This window comes from Onychostoma macrolepis, chromosome 02, assembly GCF_012432095.1.
Source record: "Onychostoma macrolepis isolate SWU-2019 chromosome 02, ASM1243209v1, whole genome shotgun sequence".
NCBI lineage: Eukaryota > Metazoa > Chordata > Actinopteri > Cypriniformes > Cyprinidae > Onychostoma > Onychostoma macrolepis.
This window is the reverse complement of record NC_081156.1, coordinates 21606647-21634633: the sequence shown is the minus strand read 5'-3', so window position 1 is coordinate 21634633 and position 27987 is coordinate 21606647. Positions and strand designations below refer to the sequence as shown.

Here is a 27987-nt window from a genome sequence, read left to right as displayed (position 1 = left end):
TGCAAAGGGGCTACCTCTCCAAATGTTACTGCAATAGGATCAGAGGTAGACTGGCGGAATCCACTCGCCACTTTCTTCTGCTTTAAAACGAGTTACGCGCTATAGCTGGACGAATGAAGACCCAAGGATCTATACGGATTCGAGCACATAATGTTGGGATGGAGTTGGAAGACTTTGGCTCAAGGAAAGACTAGAGAATATTTCTTAAAGTTGAACCCGGTGGATGCGCGTGTCGCGAATCTTGGATTATTATTATTATCGCCTCTGCCTAACGCGCCGCGTTTGCCTTTAACTTTCTTCAGCGCTTCTTCTGCCTCCCGTTTGGACTATGGCCTCGGATCCCAGAGACCCGGGACCGGCCGGTGGTGGTGTTTTTGGAGATTTACCCCCAAGTTACACACGCTCTCCGCCGCCCGTGAACTCAGATCTCATCCGGAGACCCAGTTACTGCCACGCCGCTTTTGCGTTAAAACAGATTTCTAAGGTGACAAACGCTTTTCCGCTGGAATATATATATAGGCTACACACACACTGCGTTGTTGTTCTTCGTGTTGGTGGTAACGTGTGTGTTTCAGGGAGCCAGGGAACTGTTAAGGACTTTCTTTAGCCTAGTTTTAGAAGTGTTGGAGGGTATTTACTCTCTTTTTGAAGCTAGAGAGAAGGAACTGATCAGCAGGCTACACATACGTCTCAAAACCTAGTTTGGTGGAAATAGGTTTAGATGGAGAGTTAACGACGCTAAATATGAAAGTAGAAGCGCGGACAGCGACTTCTATGAATGAAAGCCGAGTTTTCATTCATTTAGCTCTTCTGTCCGCGCGTTTTGAGTCTTTTTCACGTTTAATTCGTCCCTAATGCCGCCTCAGTGTTCAATCTGGTTGGTCTAGATACAATATAGCGTGTTTGTTTGACAATGCGCGCGTCCTGCTGAGGAATTCACTGATTAAGTTTGATCTGACAAAGCATCAGTGAAGCGCATGAACGCTTGGCTATGTGTCAAAACTCCCATGAGTGAAACCAAAACATGTCCAGTTATACAGCAGCTAGGACTGCCAGTTACAGGAAACTTGCGAGGTAGTTGCAAAGCCATGAAATCTACATTATTGATCAAACTGCTTATAAAAGAGTTTGCTTTTCTATTATAGCTTGCCAGAAATGCTTACAAATTCATTTTCCTTGTAACATGCTGCTATGTGATAACAGAAGAACCAAGTATATTGAAACAGTTATAGTTTATAACAAGACATGTTTGACAGCTTTTATTTGAGGTTACATGATTTTAACATTCTACATTTTAGAGCTAAAGCTTAAAGGAGCTTTTATAAAGCTGTACGATAGATTGTTAACTTTTATAATTTGAATTAACCATCTTCTTTAATAAAGACATGAGCTGTGAATCCAGACCAGATGAGAATCATCAGGCCTGTGAGATGTTTAGAGAAAGTCCTTTAATACTCTAAACAGTTTAAACCCAAAACTTTGAAACAACAAATTTTTTTTTTTAGAACTTTGAATTTAATTAAGACAAAGAAAATTAAAAATGATGTATGCAACTATTTAAATGGATTGAGACAAAGATATGACAAAATAAAAACATTTTAACAGGCATTTTAAGTTCTCTAACTCATGCCAAGTTACTACATTATATAACAACACACATGGAATTGGTGGGATTTTAGCGTTTTCTATAGGTTAGGGTGGATTAATAAGGAAACAGTTCTGAAATTGTCACAGTGGTATTTGAACAGAATCTTAAAATAAGTCACATATTATTTTCATTTGGTTTGCTGAGTTTTTGTTTCAAACGTATTTAACATTCTCTACTTTACAACAAGCAGACAGTGTCACGTTTAGAAATGTCTTACACAAAAATGAAAATAACCTGACTTGTAAATGTTGATTCATGTGTTGTCAGGACAGTTCACTATCCTGGTAGGGCACCGTGTGTTACAACTGATCTGAAATAGCATCACTGTACATGTGAATAAGTGTTCCTCTCTTGTGTCTCAGGGGAAAGCTGTGGGACAGAAAGCACCACTGTGGATTCGGGCGAGGTTCCAGGCTTTTCTCTTTTCTCTGGGCTGTCACATTCAGCGACACTGTGGAAAAGTCCTTTTCATTGGACTTCTTGTGTTCGGAGCCCTGTCTGTTGGTTTGCGGGTCGCTGCCATTGAAACGGACATTGAGAAACTATGGGTGGAAGGTGAGTCCAAGCTTTCATGTTTTTCTTATGCGCTGTGTGGGTTTATTTCTGGGGCTGATCTGAAGGAACAAGTTATTTGTGAGCTGTTTGCTGTGACTTCACTTTGCATAGGGTCAGAATAGACATGGTCCTTTTTATTGCAACTCAATTTTAGAACTCTCTCCCAAACAATTTGACTGCCTTTTTGCTTAACTAAGCTTAGCTAGCTTAACTGATTGAAAATGTGATTGTGGTTCAGTTGTTGGGCGATATAGACCCAGACCTCGTGTGGGCTTCTGATATGAAGTCTCAGGATCTTTGAGCGGACATAGACCGTGGCCTCTGGAATTCCATATCTCCTGTCACGCACACGTAGCATTCTTTTTCCTAGCGCATGCAAGCCTTCTCTTGTTCTTTCCCCATCAGCCTATATTGTTTGCGGTGGGCACTGCGCTTGATGTTTTTCTTTTTCCTCCCTTTCCCGTTTGACGTGCTTTCCATGCACCTCACTTATCTGTGCATTTTCAGGCAGCTTTATTTGGTTTTCACACTGCCAAATTCCTTCTAAGCCCCCTAGGCTTTCGCCACACTGCTGATCCCCTGCACAGATGGGCTGTGTGTGAATCGTTAGCCATCTTTGAGGTGCTGACCCTCCCCCTCGTGCTCGCTGTGTGGTCCTTCACTATTCTTGGATTCCATTCAACAATAAAGGCACCCCCCTTTACCAAAAAAAGTGAATACAGCTGAAGTTTACCCACCTGTTTCACACTCACACACACAACGTGCACACGCTCATGCACAAGCATATTAGGCATCGTTATTTTTTGTGCTTTTCTAGTTTTGTACTTGAAAATAAAACATGCTGTTCATGGTAGCTTAGCATTGGTTTGTTTCAGAAAAAAATGGTGGGACCTTTTAGACATAATCCTATATGCTTTTTCACAATATCATAGTCAAAAAATACACTTTCTGACTTGCGTAAAAGCATTTTTTTTTTTTTTTGTCTATGATATTGAAACAAGTTTATAATTAGACCTACTTGTGAAATATTCAGAGCTCTAAAGGAGGTGATATATGAACAAATGCTCTCTGGTGGGAACGTTAGCTGGAGTTAAGCAAAGGGAGTTGTCAGACGTTGTCAGTGAAATTTGTGTTTTAATGTAAAGCAGGCATAAAGCATGGGGCTCCTGGAGTGAAACGCCAAAGTGCTGAAAAGGAACGCTGTGCCTTTAAGAGGCAGTGCCTGTGTTTCTAAAGTTTCTGCCTGCGTTGTTTCCCCCAATAGCCCATTGACAAAGCTGCTCTGGGCTGAATGGGGAGTAAGTGGTATGGTAACAAGGAGAGGTTAGTTCTCACACACAGGCACACACATTCACTTCTGCACACATACACATAAAAAGTCACAGGGACAAACAAAAGAGTTTTATAATGGGTCTTGTGATTGGGAATTGAATTTAAAAAGGTCCCTGGTGCTGTTAGCGATTACTAAATAGTTGCATATATCAAGAGGACTTTCCAATGACTTGGCAAGCCAAAACATTTTATTACAAAATGAATGTGGCATAAGCATTTCCAAATTTCAATTATTTTTAAGGACAGACCAGTTAGGCTACATTTTAAATGTTGCAACCTATTTGTCACAAAAATTCAAATCTGTTGTGTGTGGGGGAGCTGTAAAGAATAGCAAAACAGTCAAGGCTTGTGGATCTCACACTTGCCCAGCTGTGCATTTTGGAGCATATGCCTCCTCATTACCCCTGAGGCGGTTACTATCCCTTCTTCACCTCTGCTCTAGCCCCCACCCAAATGTCACCCAGGCCACCAAGTGTCCATGTCCTCAGGGACCACCCGGGCCACCCGTAATTGCTTCCGCCTTCCATCAAATGATGTGCGAAAAGCAGCGACCTTGTGTTTAGATGCCTTATAAAAACGAACCAACAGTTTAGTAATCAGGTTTAGGCACCCTGTTAGGAATACTGTGTGTTTTGTCACAAATACCTTTTATAAACAGTAGGAGCCATCAAAGAAGTCAGAATGTAGAGATATTTATCCAACCTAGCCTAAAATTCATCAGTATGTTTATATCAGAATGTGCAAGTTGTATGTTATGTTATTTGCAAGTTATGGTTTGTTGTTTGAAATTCTAGATTTCTAGAGATTCTAGAGGGTGATGATTTGCTGTTTAAAAAGTATAGTTGAAGACTTAAATGTTAGTTCTCCCCAAAATTGAAAATTGTCATTTAGTCATCCTTGTCATTCCAAACCTGCATGACTTTCTTTCTTCTGAATTTTGAAGGAAATTTTTGTCCATACAATGACAGTCAGTGGGGTCCAATGTTGTTTTAGACCCCACTGAATTTCATTGTATAGACACAGTTGTATATCTTATTTACATATCTTATTATGTGTTCCGCTTAAGAATGGCATACAGGTTTAAAACAGCACAAGGGTTAAGTTAATGATGACAAAATGTTCATTTTTGGCTGAACTACCTCTTTAAGTCATGGGTTAATTCTTGGGAAAGTGTGATTTTAGCTTGCATTGTGAGGCAGGAGAAAGAGGTGATAAAATGAAATGTAGGATGACGGTTTGGGGGCTGGTGAGCGAAGAAACATTCTAGCATCTACACCCTTAAATTACTCTGGATTTCATGTTTGCTCCTTATGTGCAGTGTCGGATTGCAGAGGGGAATTTGTTTGGAGAATTAAGAGAGGGGGAGAAAAGATTGAGAAAGTTGTGTTTTCAAAGGAGCTCAAGTTATTTCATCTGGTTTCTGACACCAAACTGAGCAGTACCACATCTTGTTTTAATTGTGTGGATTTTAATATTTGATTGAGCTTTTGTAGAGTGAAGGATGAGGGAAGATTTGTCAGTGACGAGTTGCCTATCTGTGTGGGGCAAAAAAGCAGACTTTGATATGTGATTATATGCTTGAGTAATGCTGGCCTCCCAAAAGGATTGTTGGCATTTAACGGTCATTGCAAAAATGTGTGCCGGGCTAAACAAACGGCAAACTTTTTCAAACAGACGGACATGTTTATGTACTCTTATACAGTCGTAACTTAATTTTTCTCATCCGTTTTGACACGATTTTGGTGTGCCTGACAGACGTGTACACACAGACAAGCTGTACAAACATTACTCGAATGTGTGCAGGGATATCTGGGTTGCAGACCCGCTTGAGTTGTATGAAGCCACCAGGCAGCAGAAGAGTGCAATAAAGAACATATACACATTGCATGAATGACCTTGTCCACATGCATGTAGACTGAGGGAACCAGCACAAGTACAGGATTTACACAGACACATGTGGACCTTTCAGTGTTAGGAGCAGTTATCTAAACAAAAATGAAATGCAAGGTAAATGCAATAATTTATTAGAAAATACACAGTCTTCCAGTCCTGGTGCCGGATTCGAGAGAAAGCAAGCTCTATGAAGCATTATTGGAGGTGAATGGCAAGCCGCAGTACCCCAGCTACATAAATAAACCCTAACTGCTGAGACTTAGACCTCACCAGTAGAAAGTACAAACAAGGCCAGAGTCAACCTGGGTCAGTTGAAAATGTTTACTTCAACCCCCCCATTTCCACCCCACACAGGCCGGCCTTCCAGCCCCCATTACTCAAGAACGGCCATATGAACTGAATGCATCCCTTCTAAAAGTTTAGCAACTTTCTACTCCAAATCAGAGCATTGCCAATTAAGGCTTCACTCACTCTGGGTTTTCATTTTATCTACATAATTAGTCTGTTTGGCATTGCACTTGTTTTTTTTTTTTGTTGTTTGTTTTTTTTGGTTAACAGCATAATGCAGTTCCAGAGGTTGTCAGTGCAGCAACAGAACATGTTTTATATCTAGGTTGTAAACACGTCCCATTGACGTTGGTGGCACGATCAGAGAGGCAAACTGAGGTCTAAGTCCATGGCAGAAGTGCTAGGGTACACCTTTCTGTTTATATTCTTAAGCTAATGTTACTAGAACAACGCCAGCGGAGGCAGGAGGAGACCAGACCCCCAAGAAGCTGCCCCTCTTGCTGCCCGATTCAGACAGTATTTCTTACATTCAGTCCAATGAGGGTCATTTTCTTTGATCCAAGCTTAAAAAAAATAAAAAAGAAACTGGTCACTTTTTTTGGGGGAAAAAAAAAGTCTCCTTTTTGTCCTTCTCAACAGTTTGTCCTTTTGGTTAGGGTAAAAAACATTTTCTTGGTACGTGGTGGAAAAGAAATGGTTTCTGGGCTCAATAAATTCATTTCCAGTTTGAATGAAACCAGCAACGTGGAAAAATTTTGCCTTTCACCATGGGATGAATGTATGTTTCAACCACACATTAAGCTGCATTAGCAGCCAGTGGAGTGCCTAATGTGGTTATTTTTCACAGCAGCCAACACTAGGGCTGATTAGCATAATTAGTACAGGGAAGGCTATACATATGGAAATGGCCAGGACCTAAATGCCAGAACCGGTGGAAATTTATGTCAATGCTGACAGAAGTATCAGGTCTGAATAGGTGCTAGCTCAAGCATAGTTTTAGCCATCTTGATTTGTTTTTAATCATTTTTACCTGCCATCTGGAGGGTTACAATGAATGATATGTATGTTAAGTTTTTTCAACAAGGCCGACAGTTGCCTCAGAAAGATGTACAGAAGGACATGCATGTGTGTGTATGCATTTCACACACAAAGATAAGCTAGCCCTTCCTCCCTCTCACATTGTTTTATTCGCTGGGAAAAATCCAAATCCAATTGCTTTTGTAGTGAGTTTCTCTCTTTATTTTTTCCTGTTTGTTGGGAAACAACTGAAAGTGACTGAAAATGAGGGTGACAAAGACCTGCATTGAGTCTCTTGGTGGCCTTGAGTTAGCGCTCATAGAGGCAGAGGTGGAGCAGTCTCCATCTGCCACTGTATTCGTGCGAGATGGGGTGGTTCTCTCAGTCATGGTCAAGCCATTGAGACTACTTGTGATTGAGAGTTCCAGTGAAGCTGAAATGTTTAAAAAGATTTGCACTTGAGCCAAATCTATCCTTCTTGTCTACATAATGTGTCTGGAAAGAAGAGGAAGAAAAAAATCAAACAAAGAACTTGGAATGGACATTATGGGGTCTTGACGGACCCAAGGCAAAAGAGCTGGACCAGCTTGTTTTGTTCTTGGTGGTTTCATATACTAATGTGTGTGGGAGAAAAAGGGAAACAGAAAAAGAGAGTGAAAGCGCGTATGGGAGAGTGTGTGCGTGGGCACGCACTGGCACCCGACTGTGTATCTGAGCTCTTGGGTTTACTTGGGTGGTGAAAACAGGTAAAAATGTCTCTTTCAGCACTCTTCCTTGTGGGACTTCCTCCAGAACAGCATGAGTCCTTTTAGAAGCCTCTTAATCCCTCTAATCTGGCCCACAACACTTTGAAGGTGGCCTGTCCTAATGGAGAAAGCACTGGGTTTCAGACCTTGCTGCTCATTGCTACTGCGCCACATTCAGATCCTAAATTCGTAGACAGTAAAGGCATATTTTTCCATAATCTTTAAATTAGGTTAATTTAGCATGATCCTTGTTGTAATTAGTTCTTAGTATATTCTTATTATGCAATTTTTTCTTCACCTTCCTCATTCAGAATTTTCTTGCTCCCCTTCGTGCATCAATATGGTAATCGTAACTATATTTCAGGTCAGTGTGAGCAGGAAGTTGTGGGCAATGTGTTGCAGAGCACTGCACAGGCCAAGCCAGGGTGGACATGAGCGAGATTGGAGCTGACAGGGTCCACTGGCGGGGTGACACTGGGGAGCAGGGGGCTTCTTCTTCATAGTTAATTACATGTCACTTTCCATACTGCCCACTGGGAGGGAACCCCCTCACACCAGCTCATTTTGCTGGTCTGCTCCTGGGTGGGACCTTGAGACAGGCTTGCTATCATTGTGTTCTAGCCAGTGAGGGCAGACTGTAGATTAGTTTCAGATTTTACCATTTTACATGCTACAGTGTATTTACAGTTGCAGAACTATCTAATCTATGAGACACTGAGGCTGGTTCTCTTTCCGGCTATGTTGGGGAACATTGGTCGGACCCTCCTCATGGATAATTGTCCCGTGATGGTGATGTCACCCCCAAGGCTGTGAAAAATGAAGGACAACAAAGGAAGGAGGGTCTGTGCTTGGGAGAGAGTAAGCTCTGTATGGCAGTATTGCTGGATTGATATCACACCGTTAGGCTGCCCTCATTTTGAGTTTTTTAAACATAAAAGCTTTCATAATCACAAACCCCTCTACCCTGTTCCAGTCTCAGCAACTCAAAGCAAAGATTAGTGCTTTGAAAATCCCCCTAGGCTTCTGTGTTTGAGATTTCTAGCTGTTTGAATCTCAAATGTACATCCCAGATCAGTCTTGTGCATCACAGTTCCTTTTCCCCCCTTCTGTGGTGCGTTTCTGGCTGTGAAAGTATTTGCGTGCCTGTCTCTTTAAGTGTACGGCAGCAGCGAGCCGAGAGAACAGAGCAAAGCTCCCATCTGGAGGGTGGCTGAGTGGAGCGGTGACTGAGCGGCGGGGCCCACTCGGGCCTCTAGCTGGGTGGTCCAGATGGGAGGAACCAGACACAAATAGCTATAATTTACTTCAGGAGCCCCTGTAATTACAGGCCCAAGGATTGGAGCTCAATTCCTGCAGATGCCTGAATGCATTAAATATGAACATGCTGTCTGTAGATCGACACAAATACATGTTTGCATTTTGCAAATGGAAACGGCCTTTAGATTCAGCCCGCCACATTTTTGAAGTAATGTGTTTACGTAACCTGCATGTCAGATAGCTGCATGAATGGAACCAGGAGGTTGAATGTTTGCATGCATCAAGTTGTAAGCTTCAGGGCAAGTCACGTGGCATTTATATTTGCGGTGCAATTTTTTTTTGTTTCTGTTCAGTTTTTTCTTTCATTAAACAGAACCTTTCATGTGTGTTAAAGGATTGTTCTTAAAGGATCTCTAAGCCACTTACAAAGCTGTGGGCTACCCCTGACAGGAACAGTACCCCTCTCTCTCTCTGTATTTCTCTCTTTCTGTTTCTCTGTGTCTCTTTCTCTCCCACTCCCTCTCTCAATTAACTGAGGCAGGCAGCGAGATGTGCTGGGGAGAAAAAGTGGTTCGGTGGGCTCAGCCAGCCACTGCAGGCTTGTCATCATGTATTGGGATGTGGAGGGGCAGACGGACAGGCTCTGATCTGGGCCGGTGCGTTTCATGTGCATTTGGCATGGCCGCAGATACCCCGCGTTCTCTTTTCACCACCGCCTCCGTTAATTAGGGGGCTGGACTACGGAGTTTCTTCTGCACTCTTTGATGCTTTTCATCCCGACTCAACATACCACATGAACAGCATTTCTGCCTCTGCTCTTCTGCCTTGCTCTCTCCTTCCATTTACTTCTCACACCTTGGACCAGGCATGGTGACCTGTAAATCAAGACCCAATGTCTTGAGCGACCTTACTTTCAAGAACCACAGTCTGTGCTAAGCAGTGTGGAGTTAGCCATTCATTAAACTGGTGGTGGCAAGATTAGGCTGGGAAAGAGATTCTGTCAGTTTTAAGTCAGCCACATTGGAGAATTTATGGAGGATTTTGTGCAAAAGCCTGTTTGTTAGCCTTGTGTGGAAGTGTGGGCCATGTCATGAGTATTTTTACTCTTCAGTGTGCTAAAGACACAAATGTGATCCACACATCTGTTTCTGGGGTTAGCTGGAATATGCACAGGGGGAATGAGAACTGTAGTGTGTTTAATTTGGGTTTAATTATGACATTAACCTCTCAGTGAGGATCATGATTTTTTGTTGCAGTGTGACCATTATCACAAAACCATGTTGTTCCTCTGACATATGAACTTGTCTCCTTTCTGAACGTTTGAAAATAACAAACTGTGATGTCTCTCTTTCTCAGCTGGCAGTCGGGTGAGCAAGGAGCTACGCTACACAAAAGAGAAGCAGGGAGAGGAGTCAGTGTTCACCTCACAGATGCTCATACAGACACCCAAACAGGAAGGAAACAATATTCTTACCCAGGAGGCTTTGCTGCTCCACCTGGAGGCTGCTCTGTCAGCCAGCAAAGTTCAAGTGTCTCTTTATGGAAAGTGAGTACAACCCCCAGCAGGATTACAGGGAATTTCAAACACTTATAAACATGAGGGCCAGTCTTCTAATATGTGGTTGTACAATCTCTACCCACAGATCTTGGGATCTTAATAAAATTTGCTTCAAATCCGGAGTCCCAATTATAGAAAATGTCATGATTGAGAGGGTAAGCATGTTTTTATTATGAAATTTTTGGCTTGCTTCATAATAATTTTCTTATTACTGTTTGTTTAGTGCTTTAGACAGCTATTATAGTGTTTATTCACTTTAACTTGGCTTATTTTTCTTCTGTGCCATGAAATCTGCCTTACTGAAGATTATACTCTATTTCCTTGCAGATGATTGACAAGCTTTTCCCCTGTATGATCGTGACTCCTTTGGACTGCTTTTGGGAAGGCTCTAAGTTGCAGGGAGGCTCTGCCTATTTACCGTAAGCATTCTGCTTATTCTTATTTAATATATAACCACCTATCTCTGATGAAGTCACATATAGCTTCACGTGACTATTATAAATATATCTAAACTCAAGAGACCAAAATTAACCATGAAACAAGGGACTGTGCCTGAACTATAACTCTGAAACTTTTGACCCCCCTCCTTGATATAACACACGCTCCTATAACAATTGGCCTTTACCTTCGACCAAAACGGCGCTGGCTGCGACAAACTCTGACATCAAGCGCCTAGCAAAAGCTCTATTTAGTCTGTTGATAAGCTGAAGCTGAAGTTCCGTCGTCAGTGTGGCTTGAGCTGTCAACAGTGTGGTGAGGGGCTTTACAGGACAATCTCTAATCCTGCACCCCTGTCCCACCACCCAATCCCCCAGCCTGAAGAAGTTCTTACGGAAAGGGGACAGAGAGAGAGGAAGGCAGAGAGAGAGATGACTGCTACTGGGTGGGTAGGAGGGAAGGGTGGGGGGGCAGGGGAGCATTTGGGTCAGACAATGGTAAGCATTCTTTCAGTTTACGAGTGAGTGTCCATCAGTGAGGGGGCCCTGGAGGGGGCCCGGCTTTGTCAGCACTGGGTAACACTGTGCATTCTCATGGTAATCGCCCAGGCTTGGAGCTGTAAGTTGTCCAACAAATAAAATGGGCATTATTCAAGTCGTGGGCCCAGAGAGAGAAAGAGGGAGGAAAAAGTAGGAAAAATTAACTGTGGATGTTGGACATTGTAGTTTACACTTCCACCCAAAACATCTCTTTAAAATTTTGTTGATGGAAAATTGAAAGCCATATTGTATTCTATGCAATGCAGGACAAAAATTGGTTTCAATTGGCTGAGACTGATTCTATCAATTCTCATAGACTTTTTCTTTCACTTTCATCAGCCCAGGTTGACTAATACCCAGGTTTTCTGAGAAGCATGATTGGCCTTTAAAAATGTTGTTACTTATTTCCCTGTTTTCTCAATTTGGACATGTATGAAGAGGGCCTGCGTTAGCCACTGAGGCTAATGTCCTCTCAAGCTTCCGCTTCAGTTCAGCTGTTTTTTTTTTCATCTAAAAGGAAAAGAGCGAGAGAGAGACAGAGAGAGAAAGGGAGGGAGAGAGTGAGTGAGGGAGAAAAAAACTTGAGGGAACAAAGAGCAGCAATCTATGGAAAAACAAAAGGGCCCAGGCCGGTTCACTCAAGCAAAAAATAGGAGATAAAGGAGACTCTCTTTGCAAGCAGGAGCAAAGGCGCTTGGTATGTGGGAATGGGAGAGGACCAGCTTTATTTGAAGCTGCTCTTCATGAGTTATTAGAGTGAGATTGGGCCTGGAGTTAGGACACTATTCACTTGTATTCTTCTTTACCCACAAATACTCATCACGGTGAAAGGCCCCTCTTTCACTCAGGGGGTATCACTCTGGGTTCTATGGCATTTTTACTTGGGATTTTTTTAGCTACATAGGTGTTGATTTGGAATGTTTTTTTCCTTGTGCTATATAATCATTTTCAATGCCATAATAATGAAATAATGCTACAAGTTAGAGGTTGTCAGTGTTCCCAGAATCACCCACCCCTTGTAAATCAGAACGTTAAAAAGAATCCAACTGTAACTCCACTACACCTAGAGAATTAGTCTTTGGCACATCAGTAAACAACAGTCCATTTTTTCAATACCCATTGAGTGAGAGAAGATAGATTAAAACCTGCAGGCTAAGGGGTTGAGAACACTGGGCTCAAAGCAGCATTCAAGACAGTAGGCACAGCTCTTCTCAGCATTTCCACTGCCCGCCTTCATCCTTATCAAGATGTTTTAGAGGCAGAGGTAATCGTTATGACTCGATGCACAAAGTTAAGAGACAGCAGCCTGTAGACCGCCGGCACATTATGCCCCTCCGTGTAACAGGATAATAAACGCTACTTTATGTGGCATCTGTAGTCCGCCACCACCAGGGAGGGACTGGTGCCGGCAGACTCAGAGAAGCAGCAGCAGGGAAGGGGAAAGGGGTTTGTTTGGAAAAAGTGTGCTATCGTTTGAAAAAAGTCATACAATTGACACATTTAGTCTGCTAACTTAATTGAAGTGTCTCAATTTAGTTTTTTGTGATTCTTGTCATAGGGGCATGCCTGACATTCAGTGGATGAATCTGGACCCCCTCAAGCTAATGGAGGAGTTGAGCCAGTTTACATCTCTAGAGGGTTTCCGAGAGATGCTAGATAAGGCTCAGGTGGGCCACGCCTATATGAACCGCCCATGCTTGGATCCCAATGACACAGACTGCCCTCACAGTGCCCCTAATAAAGACCCACGGCAGGTGAGTACAGTTTTGAAATGCAAATGACAATATCTTATTAATAGGAGTCTGTAAAATTTATAGTTTTGCATTAATTGTGTGGTCTGTGTTTTATTTAGATCCCCGACATTGCTGCTGAACTTCAGGGTGGTTGCCATGGTTTCTCCAAGAAGTTCATGCACTGGCAGGAGGAGTTGATCCTGGGTGAAAGAGTAAAGGACTCCCAGAATGCCTTGCAGAGGTGAGAAAGAGGGGGAAAGAAAGAAGGAGAGGCAAGAGGAGGGGGTATGTGGGTGGGCCTCTCTTAGGAGGCCCTGACAAGAGAGAAAGTAAGAGAATAAACCCGAAAGAGACAGAGATGGAGAGAGGGAGGAATCTTTCTGACTCCTAATAACCTCACACATCCAAGGAATTCCTTACATGAAGAGGGATCAGTTTCCACCTCTGACCCCAGTATAGGAAAGACCAATTAAACATGATGGACAGCCACATAACCTATGGGCAGATCTGAAATGCAGAGTGGAGGAAAATGAAAACACACTGAACAGAAAAAAAGAACATATGATACAAAGTAAACAAACTGTAGGTAAACTAAAAGCAAGAGCACAAATATTTGACACCTGTAATTTAATCTCATGTGTGTATTTTCAATGCACAGTTTAATCTGCAATAAATGAAAGTCTCTGCAGAGAGCGGTATATTGGCCTTTTGCCCAGTATTTGAGCATTGTTCTAATCTCAGTGGAAGTGTTAGAGTGATTTATAGAAGCCCGAGAGGGACCACGCGCATCATTCCAGTCTTTATTATAATGTGTCTCCCTATTGATGTTTCCTTATTATCACTTTGCAACACAATGGTATCTGCACATGCGTGTTTGTACATTCAGATCTCACTCAGCCCTCTGTATTTTCCTGTATAGTGCGGAGGCTCTTCAGACCATGTTCCTGCTCATGAGTCCCAAACAGCTCTATGAGCACTTTAAAGACGACTATGAGATCCATGACATCAACTGGAACGAGGACAAGGCCACTGCCATCTTGGAGTCCTGGCAGAGGAAATTCGTTGAGGTAATTTCCTGTTTCATAACACACCCACACATCACTTTGTGAGGTCTGAATGGTTTCAGTGACTGCGGAGGGTGCCCAGCTGGGGTGGAAAGGTAAAAAGAGCACAGGAGGTCACAAGTGGTGCAAGAGGGTTGTTTTCCTTAGACCAGAGGATGGCAACGTCTGCCTGAATTCCATCAATCCTCAGCTGCCTAGTAAACGGAGTCCTCCTAGGAGGCCACTGACAGACTCCCAGTTATAGGAACAAGCTGTTTTTGTGATAACTGACACCCAGCATGCTCACTGAAAGAGAGAGAGAGAGAGAGAGAGAGAGAGAAAGGGAATTACAGAGTGAGAAGAGCCTCCAGTAATGTCTGCTGCCTCAAAAAGAGAGCAAGAACGAGGGAAGTGGAGTCAGGGGAGGTTGGGGGGATAGGGCACTGTAAAAACAAAGTGCAGAGGTATTCCTTTCCCCTTAAGGTTGTCAGCCATTCATGGTGCTGATGGAGTAGCCTGAGAGACCATGTGATCTCATCTGATCCATCTGACCTCTGCCCTCTGGCATCTGTGCTCATTATTTCTTGCTTGTCAAGCTTCATAGGGTCTCGTGCTATCTTGTTTGTGTGTTATTAGGATAAAATACGAGGTGGATGAGGGTACGGCCCAAAGAAGAATTAATGTTTGTGTAGCTTGTCAGAAAAAGTAATTCAAGATTTGTTCTGTTCTGCAATGAGTGCACAAGTTCATTCAAAACACACAATGTTAGGTTAAGCAACTTTGCTCATGCCGAAATTTATTAAATTGCAGCCAGTCACAAGCCTTTTTGATTTGACCCATGGATATATGCTCTTTCCAATCCAAATATTGAAAATCTTGTAGTTGTATTCTCTGGATTGATGTTTAAAACTGTGATTTTGTGTGTAGGTTGTCCATGGGAGCATTCCTCAGAACTCTTCCTCCAACGTTTATGCCTTCTCTACCACTACTCTTAATGACATCATGAAGTCCTTCTCCGACGTCAGTGTAATCAGGGTGGCAGGTGGTTATCTGCTCATGGTAAGACATCCATTACTGTGGCAACTCTAGTTAAGGCTAATGGAAATGTGATGAGCGTGTCTCCATATGTGTGGAGCTATTCCCTTACACGTGTCTCTCTCTATGCACAGCTGGCATACGCATGCGTGACCATGCTGCGCTGGGACTGTGCTAAGTCTCAGGGTGCTGTAGGGCTGGCCGGAGTGCTTCTAGTTGCTCTGTCTGTGGCTGCAGGACTTGGTCTGTGCTCGCTGCTGGGGCTGTCCTTCAATGCCGCCACCACACAGGTAAATACACACCTAAACATCTTAAATTCACACTCAGCCTCAGGGCTTGGCTGTAACTCAGAGCTGTGCGTTCCTTCACAGGTGCTGCCATTCCTGGCCCTGGGCATTGGAGTTGATGACATGTTTTTGCTGGCTCATTCCTTCACCGAGACCAGATCCAACATCCCGTTCAAGGCACGTATCTCATAAATATGCTTTGGATCGTGACTTCTGGGGGATGAAAATGTTGCTTAGGCTTCCTGTTATTGTTTTTGAAGATCACAGCTCATTATTTGCCATATCTCTCCATAGGAGAGGACAGGCGACTGCCTAAGAAGAACTGGCACCAGTGTGGCTCTGACCTCCATCAATAACATGATTGCTTTTTTCATGGCTGCCCTAGTGCCTATTCCTGCTCTCCGGGCCTTCTCACTTCAGGTAGGAGTTTGTATTTTGTGTGTGAGTACATGTCATCAACCATTGCACCCTGTGATGCCCATTGAGAAAGATTGGCAGGGGCGTTGACGATCTGAAAAAGGCAGTGAAAGTTGGCTTTAAAAAACAAGCAGTCAAAGTTAATTCAAAGTGAGGATGGCCTTTGTTGTTGCTCTTTCTTGCATTCTCTCTTTATTTTATGGTCAAACCCCCACATCAAACTAAAGTCACAGCCTGGTTTTCAGGTGGGGAGTGGATACCAAGAGAGAGAGGGAGGTAATGAGATGAGTGAATATATCAGTATATCACCCAGCCATCAGACTGTGCTTCTCTGATCTCCCCAGGCTAACCCTGGGTGGTCTGCACTGTAATGATACAGAATATAATGTCTGTCTGAGGTTGGGGGTGGGGGGGGGTTCTGCTCTGACTCGCTGTGACCTTGGGAGTCCCCTTTCCTTGGATTGTTGACTATTTGTGGAGTGCTGGGGGATGGGGTTGCTGGTTGATTTAGGGTGCATATTTTACTTTCTGGGATTCAATCCGAGGCACTAAAACAGCGAGGGATCCTGAATGCAGAGTGTTTTTTCTCAAGTTCAGACAGCAGCTGTGGAGTCGGGTGGCAGCGTAGAACTCATGAACGAAAAGACTTGGCCTTTATCCTGAAGTCTCTCTTTCTCTCTTACTCTTTATTCAGGCGGCTATTGTGGTTGTCTTTAACTTTGCCATGGTTCTGCTGATCTTCCCTGCCATTCTGAGCTTGGACCTGCACAGGCGGGAGGACAAAAGACTGGACATCCTATGCTGTTTCTACAGGTAACTAAGATGCGCTGCCCTTACTTAATATCAGCCATTTTTATTATGCCAAAGCCTTTGTTACTCAAAATGTGGATTTATATGTTTCTTTTCTTCCAGCCCTTGTTCATCTCGGGTGATCCAGATCCAGCCTCAGGAGTTCTCAGACGCTAACGACAACCACCAGCACACTCCAGCCACCCCGACCTACACTGGTTCCACTATAACCACCAGCACCCACATCACCACCACTGTGCAGGCATTCACCCAGTGTGATGCAGCTGGTCAGCATATTGTCACCATTCTGCCACCCACTTCCCAGATCTCCACCAGTCCTCCATCCATGGTCCTATCCACACCCACTCCGACCACTGACCCTTATGGCTCCCAGCTGTTCACCACCTCCAGCTCCACCCGAGACCTTCTAGCCCAGGTGGAGGAGCCCAAAGAGGGCCGCGAGTGTGTGCCTTTGCCCTTCTTTCGCTGGAATCTGTCAAACTTTGCACGGGAAAAGTATGCCCCTCTGTTGTTAAAGCCCGAAACTAAGACTGTGGTGGTCGTCGTTTTTGTGGCTCTTCTGGGCCTCAGCCTCTATGGTACCACAATGGTTCATGATGGACTCTACTTGACTGATATTGTCCCCAGAGACACAAAGGAGTATGACTTTATCACTGCCCAGTTTAAATACTTCTCCTTCTATAACATGTACCTGGTTACCATGGATGGCTTTGACTATGCCCGTTCTCAGAGACAGCTTCTTCAGCTTCACAATGCCTTCAACTCTGTAAAATATGTAGTTAAGGACAGCAATCACAAACTTCCCAGAATGTGGCTGCACTTCTTCCAGGACTGGCTCAAAGGTAAGTTGTTGTTTTTTTTTAGCAGTGCTTGCTAAGGCTACGACTTTTACTACTACGACTATTTTCACAATGCCTGTGTCTGAAAAATCAGCCCATACCTTGTCTTGCACTATTGTGTTGTATATAGATAAGGATATATAAGTATCTACAAAATATCAGTAAATATGAAACATAGCCATGGTGAAAAATGCCACAAACTATCATTTCTAGTTGCGCTCATTCATTGTGTGGGAAATGCTCTTATCTCTAAAGGTGAAAGAAATGAGTTCAGTGAAAGTTCACTTCTGTCATCTGCTTTTGTGTTTCACCCACCTGGGCATAGAGAAGATTATGGGAGGGTCAGGGGTTATCTCAGACTGTTTGTGACCTCTCTGCTCACATTAGTTTGTATTGAGAGCTTAACTGTGAGGTGAATCCACAATAACTAAAACCCAGCGAACTGAAAAGAAGCTATTTATTTTGAAAGGCTGTGGAAACTGGAGGTAGTTGAAAGACTCTCTCTTTCTCCCCTATGCTATTTCCTTTTCTTGTGAGGAGATCTCTGTAATTACAGAATGGTTGTGGAAACTGTTTTTCAGCTGTTGCCAGACTTTGTAATTTGGAGAGCACGAAAGGCTTTCTCTGGTTAGTTTATTCAGCCCACACACATTTATTCAGCACCAGGCAGAAAGATGGAGAACCCAGCAAGGGGAGGGGGACTTTTGGTTTATACGCCTGTTTGTGTGTGTGGATTGGCATTAAATCTGACCCAAGTTTTTACCCCCCTCTCTAAGGGAGGAGCAATTTTAACAATCCTCTGTCATAGCTTACTGAATTGTGAAAAGAAAAGTAGGAAGGTTTGAACAGCTTTCTCACAGTAGGTCTAATTGTACCCATCCATCCTCCATGTAGGTCTGCAGGCTACATTTGATGCTGATTGGGAAGCTGGCAGAATCACCTATGACAGCTATCGCAATGGCACAGAGGATGGAGCGCTGGCCTACAAGCTCCTCATACAAACTGGCTCTAAAAAAGAACCTTTTAACTACAGCCAGGTGTGTGGTCAACTATTGGAGCATTTAGTTTAAATACCCATCCAAAACTTTGCATCTATCCCAAAACTTACATTTACACATTTTGTTTCTTGTAAAGCTCACTTCTCGTCGCCTGGTGGACGAGGATGGTCTCATTCCAGCAGAGGTTTTTTATATCTACCTGACAGTATGGGTCAGTAATGATCCGTTAGGCTACGCTGCCTCCCAAGCCAACTTTTACCCCCATCCTCGGGAGTGGATCCATGATAAGTACGACACCACTGGGGAGAACCTTCGCAGTAAGTAAACCAAAGACAATGAAATTAGAAAGGTGGTCAAAGTCATATTTATGGATGCATGTTTCAAAAGCATTACCTCTTCTCTTTTTCAGTCCCTGCGGCAGAGCCTCTAGAGTTCGCTCAGTTTCCTTTCTACCTAAATGGCCTCAGACAAGCCTCAGACTTCATTGAAGCCATCGAGAGTGTGCGCACAGTTTGCGAGGAATTTATGCGTCAGGGAATCCAGAACTATCCCAACGGCTACCCCTTTTTGTTCTGGGAACAGTACATTGGTCTGCGCCACTGGTTCTTGCTGTCCATCAGCGTAGTCCTTGCTTGCACCTTCCTGGTGTGCGCCATCCTCCTGCTCAACCCCTGGACCGCAGGCGTCATTGTAAGTCTGCCTTCTTCTCACCCTAATCCATTTCTAACTCCCTTTTTTTCTAGCCCCTTCCCCTATTCTCTTATTTCTCTTGCTCCCCCTGATCCCCTCAACACAGCTCAATAACTTTGCCACCAGGGCAGTTTTCTGGGGAGGGCCTTGGCGGGTTGTCTAGAGGGTGCTGCTTGCATACACACATATATACACACAGTCACACACATACGGACTCTCCCCCTCATCTCTTTTGTTATTCAAATGGGTGCAGCAAGACTTTCTAAAGAAGAAATGCAAAGCTCTCCTGAAGGCTTTTACCTCCAACTGCCTTTGTCCAGAAATTTGGGGACAGGACAGATCTGCCCAGTCACGACCTTGGCCTGCAAAACCCATCCATCAGGGACTGGGTGTAGTGGGTGGGTGAGTTAGTTCATGGGCTAGGAGGTGTTTCACACAGGCTGGTGGGGTCCACGGGTCAATATGAAGAAGCAAGGAACTAGAAGTGGCCATTGGTATTGGTTGACATGTATTTCTGGTTTAGCTGTAATATGTCAGACTCATTTGTGTGTAAAAGCCTATGGCATTTATTTAAATGATAAAGTAAAGTTTACTGCACTTGCTTTTTATTTTTATTTTTTTCAAAACCAGCTCTGTCCTCTTCAGTTTCACAGCCTATATGTGGCTGCAGTAAAATGGGTTTTACCATCTCCAATTTAAGCATGACCAAATTGGAACCCCTGCCAACATCAAAGGTTTTCGGGGCAAAGACTTAACCAAGTGCCCTATTTAATTTATAGAAAAACTGTTTGAGTAGGAAAGCACTGAGGACTACACTGGACCAGGAAAGTGAGAGCCGAATGGTCCTTATGCTCTTTTATCATATTGTCACTTATTTCCCTAGCTCTGCAATTGACAAAACATGGGGGAGGGGTTATCTGATACTTGGGGCAGATGACAGTTAAATGTAGAGGATATTGGTCCAGTGAGGCCCATTTTTGCATTGTGATTCATGTAGTGCTATTTCCATATACATAGTTCATTGTAATGTAACTGCTAACATGCTAATTTTTGTCTTCTACTCGACAGGTTTTTATTTTGGCCATGATGACAGTGGAACTTTTTGGCATCATGGGCCTAATTGGTATCAAACTGAGTGCCATTCCTGTCGTCATCCTTATAGCCTCCGTTGGTATTGGAGTGGAGTTTACTGTGCACATTGCACTGGTAAGGCCATCTTGCACAGTAATTCATCAGTATTTGTATTTCTGCCAATAAAATCAAATAGACTAGTTTCATTCTCTCTATTTTCCACATTGTAGGGTTTCCTGACTGCCATTGGGGACAGGAACACTCGTTCAGCCGTGGCTATGGAGCATATGTTTGCTCCTGTGATTGACGGCGCCATCTCTACTCTGCTGGGAGTGCTCATGCTTGCCGGCTCGGAGTTTGACTTCATCATGAGGTGAGTGATTGACACTTCTCCAGGCGGGTCTCTGAGGTCAGCCCATATGCTGACTTTGGGCCATAGGCAGGGAGACAGTTGTACATGTGGCTGTAGGGTACAGGTGGTAGCGTTTGCCTCCCCATCACCTGGTGTTGTCAGTCTGGATGTTAACTCCCCTTAGACCACCACAGCACTCTTACAAACATCCTTGAGCCGCTTGAATGCACAACAAATGGAGGAAACATCAAGGGAGTGCAGCAGCTGCTTGTAAACAAGTAAATATACAACCCACTGCGCGGTGACTCAACATGCACACACTTGCTCACAGTTTTTCCCATCCTGATTGCGGGGAGGATGTCAACTGTCCAATCATTTGGTTGTGAACTCCCTCTAGCCACTGCATTTGGGCAGCTTTTCTGCCTGGTTTAATGCCTGCTTCACAGAAAGAAAAAATGTCAACAAGCATTTTTTTTTTCAACTGGATCTAGGCTCTGCTGAAAGCAAACCACAACCTTGAGATCCACCTCAAACAGACCCATGACATAAAAAAATGGCTTAGTTAGAGGTTCCAGTACAACATAGCTGCATGCTGAAAATTAAAAATATGCCTCTTGATCATTTTTCAAGCTCCCACTTTTTGCACTAAAGAGCAATTTGGAAACGAGGAAGAGCAGTGTGGTTTGGGTCTTCAGGAAACCGCAGGGGGTTGTTATAGCAGATTGCCTTAGGACAGTGGTAAAGCCCGGAGGAAAGATTGGGGGTTGGGGATTGGAGCAAACCATTTGGTGCAAGCGGTGTGCCAGCATTGGGGCATTCACGGTGGGAGGTCCTGTTTAGAAGTAGAGAGAAAGAGAGAGAGGTCTGGCCCTCTAGCTGGGGAGTAGCATAAATACATTGCTGTAAACATCTCCTGGCTGTGGGACACTGAATAAACAGGAGAACAAGCTCAGCGGCCCCTCTTAGAACGAGCCACCCTTTCCAACCCCTGACTTGGAATGGAAAAGATTACAGTTTATATAAACAACAGAATTCCTAACACTAGGTCTACTCTGGAGGTCTAACCCAGGCGGGGCCCATGGATGGTTTAGTCTTTTTTTTCCCCTTTTTTTTTTTCTTTTTCTTTTTTTTTTTTACTCCTTAAATAAATCACGCTCCACTTTCGGAATGTTGACTTAGTAAAATAAACATGCGCCCTTTTTCCAATCTTTTCATGTATACAGGACCGTCAGACAGAATGAGCGCTTTTAACTAACAAAAGGTGGACGTAAGTGCAGCCAGAGATGGTTGGCTGCTTTGTCTGTTTTTTTTTCCCATTCTTAAACAGCCTTCATGTTTTCACTGAACATTACAAACTGTGTTGAAAAGGATGATTGTGCCTTTCTTGAACTCCTATCAAAGAGTCGCTCAAACTATGTGATTCTTCTAAATGTTTCTAACCATTGCCGTAGAGAGAGATGACTGAAAAAGAAAACGGTTCACACTTAAGCTGTCTGATTCATCTATGTTAATGACACAGACATGAGAGAAGTGGGAGGAAGGAGTGGAGGGAATGAACGCAGGCTTGCTTGTCTCCATCTGAGAAACCCATAGCATAGCTCAGTCTCTGGTCTAAATGTGGCATATAATTCTGACCAGAGTCTCCGGTAGTACTGCGTTTTACACAGACCCCAACGGGCCACCTTGGAAATTTGGGTTTTAGAGGTCAATTTAAATATTACCTCTCCCTAACTGTGCATAATGACTGAAAATAGGTAATTATAGTCTTTTAAAACCAGAGGTTCTGTGATACAGTACAGGTCTTGGTTCCTCAGGGAGCTGCGATAGAGACAAAACCAAAATAGATCCAAAATGGAGGTTCAGTGGTGCGATGACCGTCAGACCTGTAATCTTTTTAACAGGGTTTTTTGATTCATTTGTTTGACGGTTCTCAGAGAGCCAAAGTAAACACATGGCCTCATTGGAGGAGACGGGTCAATGGACAGCAGTTTCCACTGTACGTCTGGAATGCTCCAAGCAGATATGCCAAAGATGAACTTTTTCCCCTCTTTCTTTCTTTCTTAAACCCAAGGTTCTTGTAGATGTGACTGAAGCAAAAATGGTCAGAGGGTGGGAGGTTAAAAGAACATTCCAGACTTTTTTCCAGATTCTGTTCCTCTTTTTCTTACCTCCAGAAGTCTGAACCACAGCTGAATTGTCTCTTTTTAGTGTAACCATTTAACTGGAGTGCTCTCTCATTTTCTCATGCACTGTCTTTCTTGTGGTGAATCAGAGCCCTCCCTCAATGCTCTGAGCTGAGGCACAGAGGCGCAGACACCCTAACAGCCCTGCAGCCTATTAGTGAGCACTGGATGTAAACACGCAAGCCAGTATACAGGGCAAAACTGCTACAGCTCTTCTAAGCCTTATATCTCTAGCCTTTACTGCTAGCGCTCACCCATGAGCTAAAGCCTGGGAAACCTCATTCACCACCCTCTCCCTTGGCCCCTTCATTCAAACATACGTTTTCGGCACTGCTTCCAGCCTTAAGCAACTCTGCACCACTTCACACTGCTCCACCAGACCCGCTAGCGCCTGTGCCAACCAGACCTCCATGTTCTTGGCTCTGGAGGTAGAGGGCGGTGTTTCCTGCTAGTCTTCAGCACTGGATTGAGGTTCCTGCTTTAGTCACCTCCACTGAGAAAATAGCTGGGACCAGTATTAGTCTTAATCAGACTGGTTTCAGAGAGAGATTTTTGTCAGAACAAATCCCTTTTGCACACGGATGGATTCTAGGGTCAGTTTTACAGTTTTGCAAATAAGAGTTTATTGCACATGAAATAAATGCCTTTCAGCAGATCTCCACACTAGTGTTTTGTGATTAGCTCTCGAGCCAGTATGGCTGTTGAGGGCCAGGAGGAAGGAGAGAGAGTAGGAGGAAGAAAAAGGTAGAAAGCAAAGGTCTGGCCTGGCCTGCTCAGCGTAAACATAAAGGTGGCATGCCCTGGCCAGGGTGAAATATGATCTCAATAAGAGGGGCTATTACGTTTCTGAGGAGAAAATTACATTAACAGCAGTGGCAGCTTTTAGGACAGAGGGAGGGAAGAAAGCAGAGGGAGAAAAGCAATGGAGAGGGGTGAGTGTTTCTGACGCGTAGAATCTGTTCACTAATGTAAACACATCTCCTCAGGAAGTGGCAGGGCAGTGGTGATAGATGAGGGCTCCCAGAGGGAGAGAGAGCTAGTACTCACTACGAAGATGGAACCCAGGAATTTCTCTCCAGCTTTGTTAGGTCGCCAGGAGAAAGGAAATGTAGGGAAAGAAATGATGGATAAGAGGGGAAGCTACATCCTACAGGAACTCTTGGATATCACCTTCCTCTCAGATGATGACCCTATTGTCTCATATCATGTTTGAACATGCTGTGGATGTTTGGTGGCTGCTTTAACGTTAACATTCTCTTCATTTGTGTTCTTGCCTGCAGATACTTCTTTGCCGTTTTGGCCATACTGACATTGTTGGGGATCCTTAATGGTTTGGTGCTACTTCCGGTACTGCTTTCGCTCATGGGCCCCCCAGCTGAGGTCGTACCCGCTAACAATGGCAATCATTTGCAAAGTCCCTCTCCTGAGCCCATGCCTCCTCCTATGAACCACCATGGGTATTATGCTGGGCACATCCCTAAGGGACCACGTCAGGCGTTCTCTGAGACCTCTGATTCCGAATACTATTCTGAAACCACAACCACCTCTGGCATCGGCGAGGAGGAGTACAAGTACTGTGACAGGAGCGCATACATCACGTCTCCAGCTCAACCACCAACCTCTCATATCCTGCTTGAAGCCAGCAAGAACCCCAGCTTCCCTAAGCTCACAGTGAGTCAACCTGACAGAAAAAAAATTATGAATCAAAATGTTTGCGATGTAGCGCTTGAGCACTTTTGTAATGTGTTTGTGCTTGTTCTTGCTTCCAAGGTGGTGAAACCTTTTAACGAAAACGGGTCTAAAGGACAGAACAGTGAGTCCAAGCAGAATGCAGTCAACTCGGTCAGTTCGCAGATCACACGGTGGGACAACAAACATGAGTACCAAGGGCAGAGGAGACAACATTTACCTAGCGACAGGACCCACTGTCCTCGTAGGACTACTCAGTGTGGCCCAGGGCCACAACCAGGGAGAGGGCAGCAGCAAAACAGGACTACAGCCCCAGCCCACAGCCCTGGGGCATTGCAGCACCCTAACAATGCAATCACTATGGTTACAGCAACAGCCTCTGTGACAGTGGCAGTGCACCCCAGTTTGCCGGGGTCGTACCAGGGTTACATGCATGAGGGTTTTGAGGATAACGAGTCAGACTCTTTTGATGACTCTAAGAGGACTTCTCAAACGTATGGGAAGGCTACACATTATAAGAGGGACTCATTGGAACTTCAAGATCTGGAATCCACAGAGAAAAACCAGCATCAAGCTAACCAGGCGCTAGGTAAAGACTCTGACCGTCTCATAGCTTTCAAATTTCAAATCCCAACACTAGAGAATTACGTAGTTTAGATTGTTATGAAAATGCAGACAGCTGTCTGTACCGGTCATAACAATGTTCTATCTTTTGCATGTGTTACAGGTGGTGCATGGATCCAAGCAGCCAAAGATTGCTAGACTGCTCCCAGCCCCCACATCCCTTTGTCTGGAATCTCTGGCTGTTTTGGGAACTTCCCAACCCCAGCCCAGTGTCTTTTATCTCTTTGAACTGTACATAGACCTCACACAGACAAGAGGATTTATTTTAAAATTATTAAAAAGGTCTTCTTAGACATTTATAAATATATATATTTATAAATTTATAAATTTATAAATATATATATATATATATTAATACTAAAAAGAGGGAAACTATTTTAAAATGTGCTGTATAACTTGTGTATTCTTTTGTGTAAAAGTAAGATGTATAAGAGGATTTGGAGGCCTTGTTCCTTCCATTGTATAGATTATAAAATGTGATATATGTAAAATAAGTGAAATGATATTAGGTTATTGAAATGCAAGGTCAGTGTTCTCTTTTTCTCCTTTTTTTTTTGCTGCTACACTTCAAATTTAAGATGACGTGTCTTGAAAATATGCAGTACCCCTTTCCCCAACATAAGCCAAGATTTAACTTTATATTAACAATTTCTTAAACTGCAGCCAATAGGAAGCTTATCTGTATTGTTCAAAGATGTATACTTATCTTTGATTGCACTGTACAAAATCAAGACCTGTATAGATAACAGTTATTCTGTTTTCTCAGTTAAAATTTCCTCAGTTTTTTTTCTTTAGCCTATTTATTTTACTTTTTGCTGACAGCAACCATTGTGCCTTCTTAACTTTTTATTTTCTTACAAAATACATTTGTCAAACTGTTCAGTAATACATCACTATACTCAACATTGTCACTGACATGGACTATCAGTGTAATGTTATCATCTGTTTTATGACTTCTCGTGGTTTTACACATCCTTTTAAGTGTGAAATGGTCTATGTCTAGTACAGTTTGCAATGAACAGCAGGAATATGGGTCTAGTGTTTCCTGTTACATTGTTCCATTATATACTCATTTGCAGTCTACATTTATATACTTGAAGGGGTGGTTGAATGACACTTTTTGATTTTACTTTATGGTTATTTTAGCCATACATGAGTAAGCTTCAGTTTGTCACTATATATGCCCCAGCTAAAGTTTGGGAGACATCAGGCAAACATGTTGTTTACCCAAATATTATTCAGAAAGGGAATTTTGCATGAGTGCAAAAAGGAGATTTTTGTTTGCTTTCTCTTTTTTTGGTCATCTTGTTGGCTGCTTTGTAAATAGCAAAAGCCCTGCGCAATTGTTTACCTGGTAGTTGCCCTCTGGGCTTCTCCCACAAGGCCAGTGTAGGGACAGATAAACAGCTCTGGTGCTAGTCTTCCCAGTATTCTGTCTGCAATTCAGTTCTCTTTCTTAGGTCCAATTTCCGATAAAAGCTCACTCATTCAGTATTGGTCATGTCACTGCCAGATTAAATGCAGGGAAAAAAGTGTTAATGTAAGTGGCAGCTTCTCTCACTCTCCTTTCCTTACTCTCTCTTTATTTAACAAAATATGTATTTTAACGGAAACAAACCAAGTAGCTACTGTATCTGGAAAACGAAGCAACACACAATAAGCAATCTAAAGCACATGTACAGCTTAAGGACAGAAGTGGCTTGAGCAGACAGGAGACAAGGGTAGGGGATGGGGGTCCTGCATAGGGGTTTTGTTTCAAATGTATGTCATGCCATATAAATTATTTATATTAAATTTTTATTTTTGTAGTTTGTACAGATGTTAGTCACTAGACTGAAGTTATATTTTTAAAGAGTAAATATATTATAAATATAAATATATAATTATATCTATTTGTTTCTGAGATTTTGTTTTGTTTTATTTTAGGGGTGGGGGGAGTTTGGGTAGAGCGGGCTTTGAAATCTTTATATTGCTGTTGGAAATAATGAAGGAAAGGGGTGGCTACGATTGTCCACCTTGTGTAGACTCTTTGCCTTTCCTTCTTCATGTAAAGATTTGAAGAGTTTCTGTTTTTGTTGTTGTCTAAAACACTGTGACTTCAGAAAACTTTGAGGAAAAAAGAAAAGAAAAACCATTTGTGACCATCATTTCCTTCACCCTTTATAGGAATTCAACTAACAAAATAAATAAAAAAAATAAAAAAATCTTATTTACTCTTATTGTTTTTCTTCGATGGCTGCTTTTTGTTTGAAACATTATCATATTTTGATGTTGTTTGTATACATTATACCAAACAAATTGTGTCACTCAAAACAAAAAGCCACACTATTTTGGGTGACTAAATACTAAAAAGATGTGAGTTGATTAGGTGAGGGGAGGGAAGGCAGTTTAGCTGTATCAGCTCCACACTTCCTGTTTTATTGTTGTGACTCCCCAGGCTAGTGTCCTCAGTACAATAAGCCCACCAATGGAGATGAAAGGCGTGTGCTGTAAATTCCTCGGCTTCCCACAACACGGGCTCATCTGTCAGCTACCTCGGGCCTGTCTGAATCTGATACACCTCTGGCTTTTGAAGTTACTGTCGAGGCCCCTTAGTATCAGGAAAGACAAGAGAGCGGGTCAAGGGTTTTGCCTCGTGGAGTCAGAGAGCAGCGATTGAAGCCGTGGGGCACGAACACGTTCAACATGTTAGAATTTCTGCTTCTGAAAGCTGCTTCCTTGTCAAAACTGCTGATGTGAAACTACAATACCTTGCAGTGCACTTATAATAGCTATGTTTACATGCACCCAAATAATCTATAGTAATGTGATTGATGGATCAATCACATTAAAAGACTTCATGTAAACATCTTAATTGATCTGATTGAGCTTGATCTGAATTCAATTTCAAATGGATTGAAAAAGGGAGTGTATGAATATTCTCAATCTTCTCAATCAGATTCATC

The 27987-nt window shown here is 43.1% G+C and overlaps 1 protein-coding gene and 1 long non-coding RNA gene across 4 annotated transcripts in view; one reads left to right on the top strand and one right to left on the bottom strand.

Annotated features, from left to right (window-relative positions):
* Positions 1 to 27987, bottom strand: part of LOC131527154 (uncharacterized) — a 39413-nt gene that overhangs the window by 6034 nt on the left and 5392 nt on the right. The gene's annotated exons all lie outside the window — the stretch shown is intronic.
* On the top strand, positions 36 to 27210 carry ptch2 (patched 2). 2 transcript variants are annotated; one of them, XM_058756017.1, is made up of 22 exons: positions 36 to 484; positions 2011 to 2203; positions 10093 to 10282; positions 10380 to 10449; positions 10622 to 10713; positions 12830 to 13025; positions 13124 to 13245; positions 13924 to 14071; positions 14975 to 15106; positions 15217 to 15372; positions 15454 to 15546; positions 15664 to 15789; positions 16481 to 16599; positions 16699 to 17438; positions 18330 to 18472; positions 18570 to 18750; positions 18843 to 19123; positions 20192 to 20329; positions 20425 to 20567; positions 24010 to 24400; positions 24500 to 25007; positions 25146 to 27210. In XM_058756017.1, the coding sequence occupies exons 1-22, from the start codon at positions 329 to 331 to the stop codon at positions 25178 to 25180; spliced, it is 4353 nt and encodes a 1450-aa protein (XP_058612000.1). In that variant the 5' UTR covers positions 36 to 328; the 3' UTR covers positions 25181 to 27210. The 2 variants fall into 2 exon arrangements, with proteins under 2 accessions (XP_058612000.1, XP_058611993.1); XM_058756010.1 differs by having other exon boundaries at positions 15217 to 15546.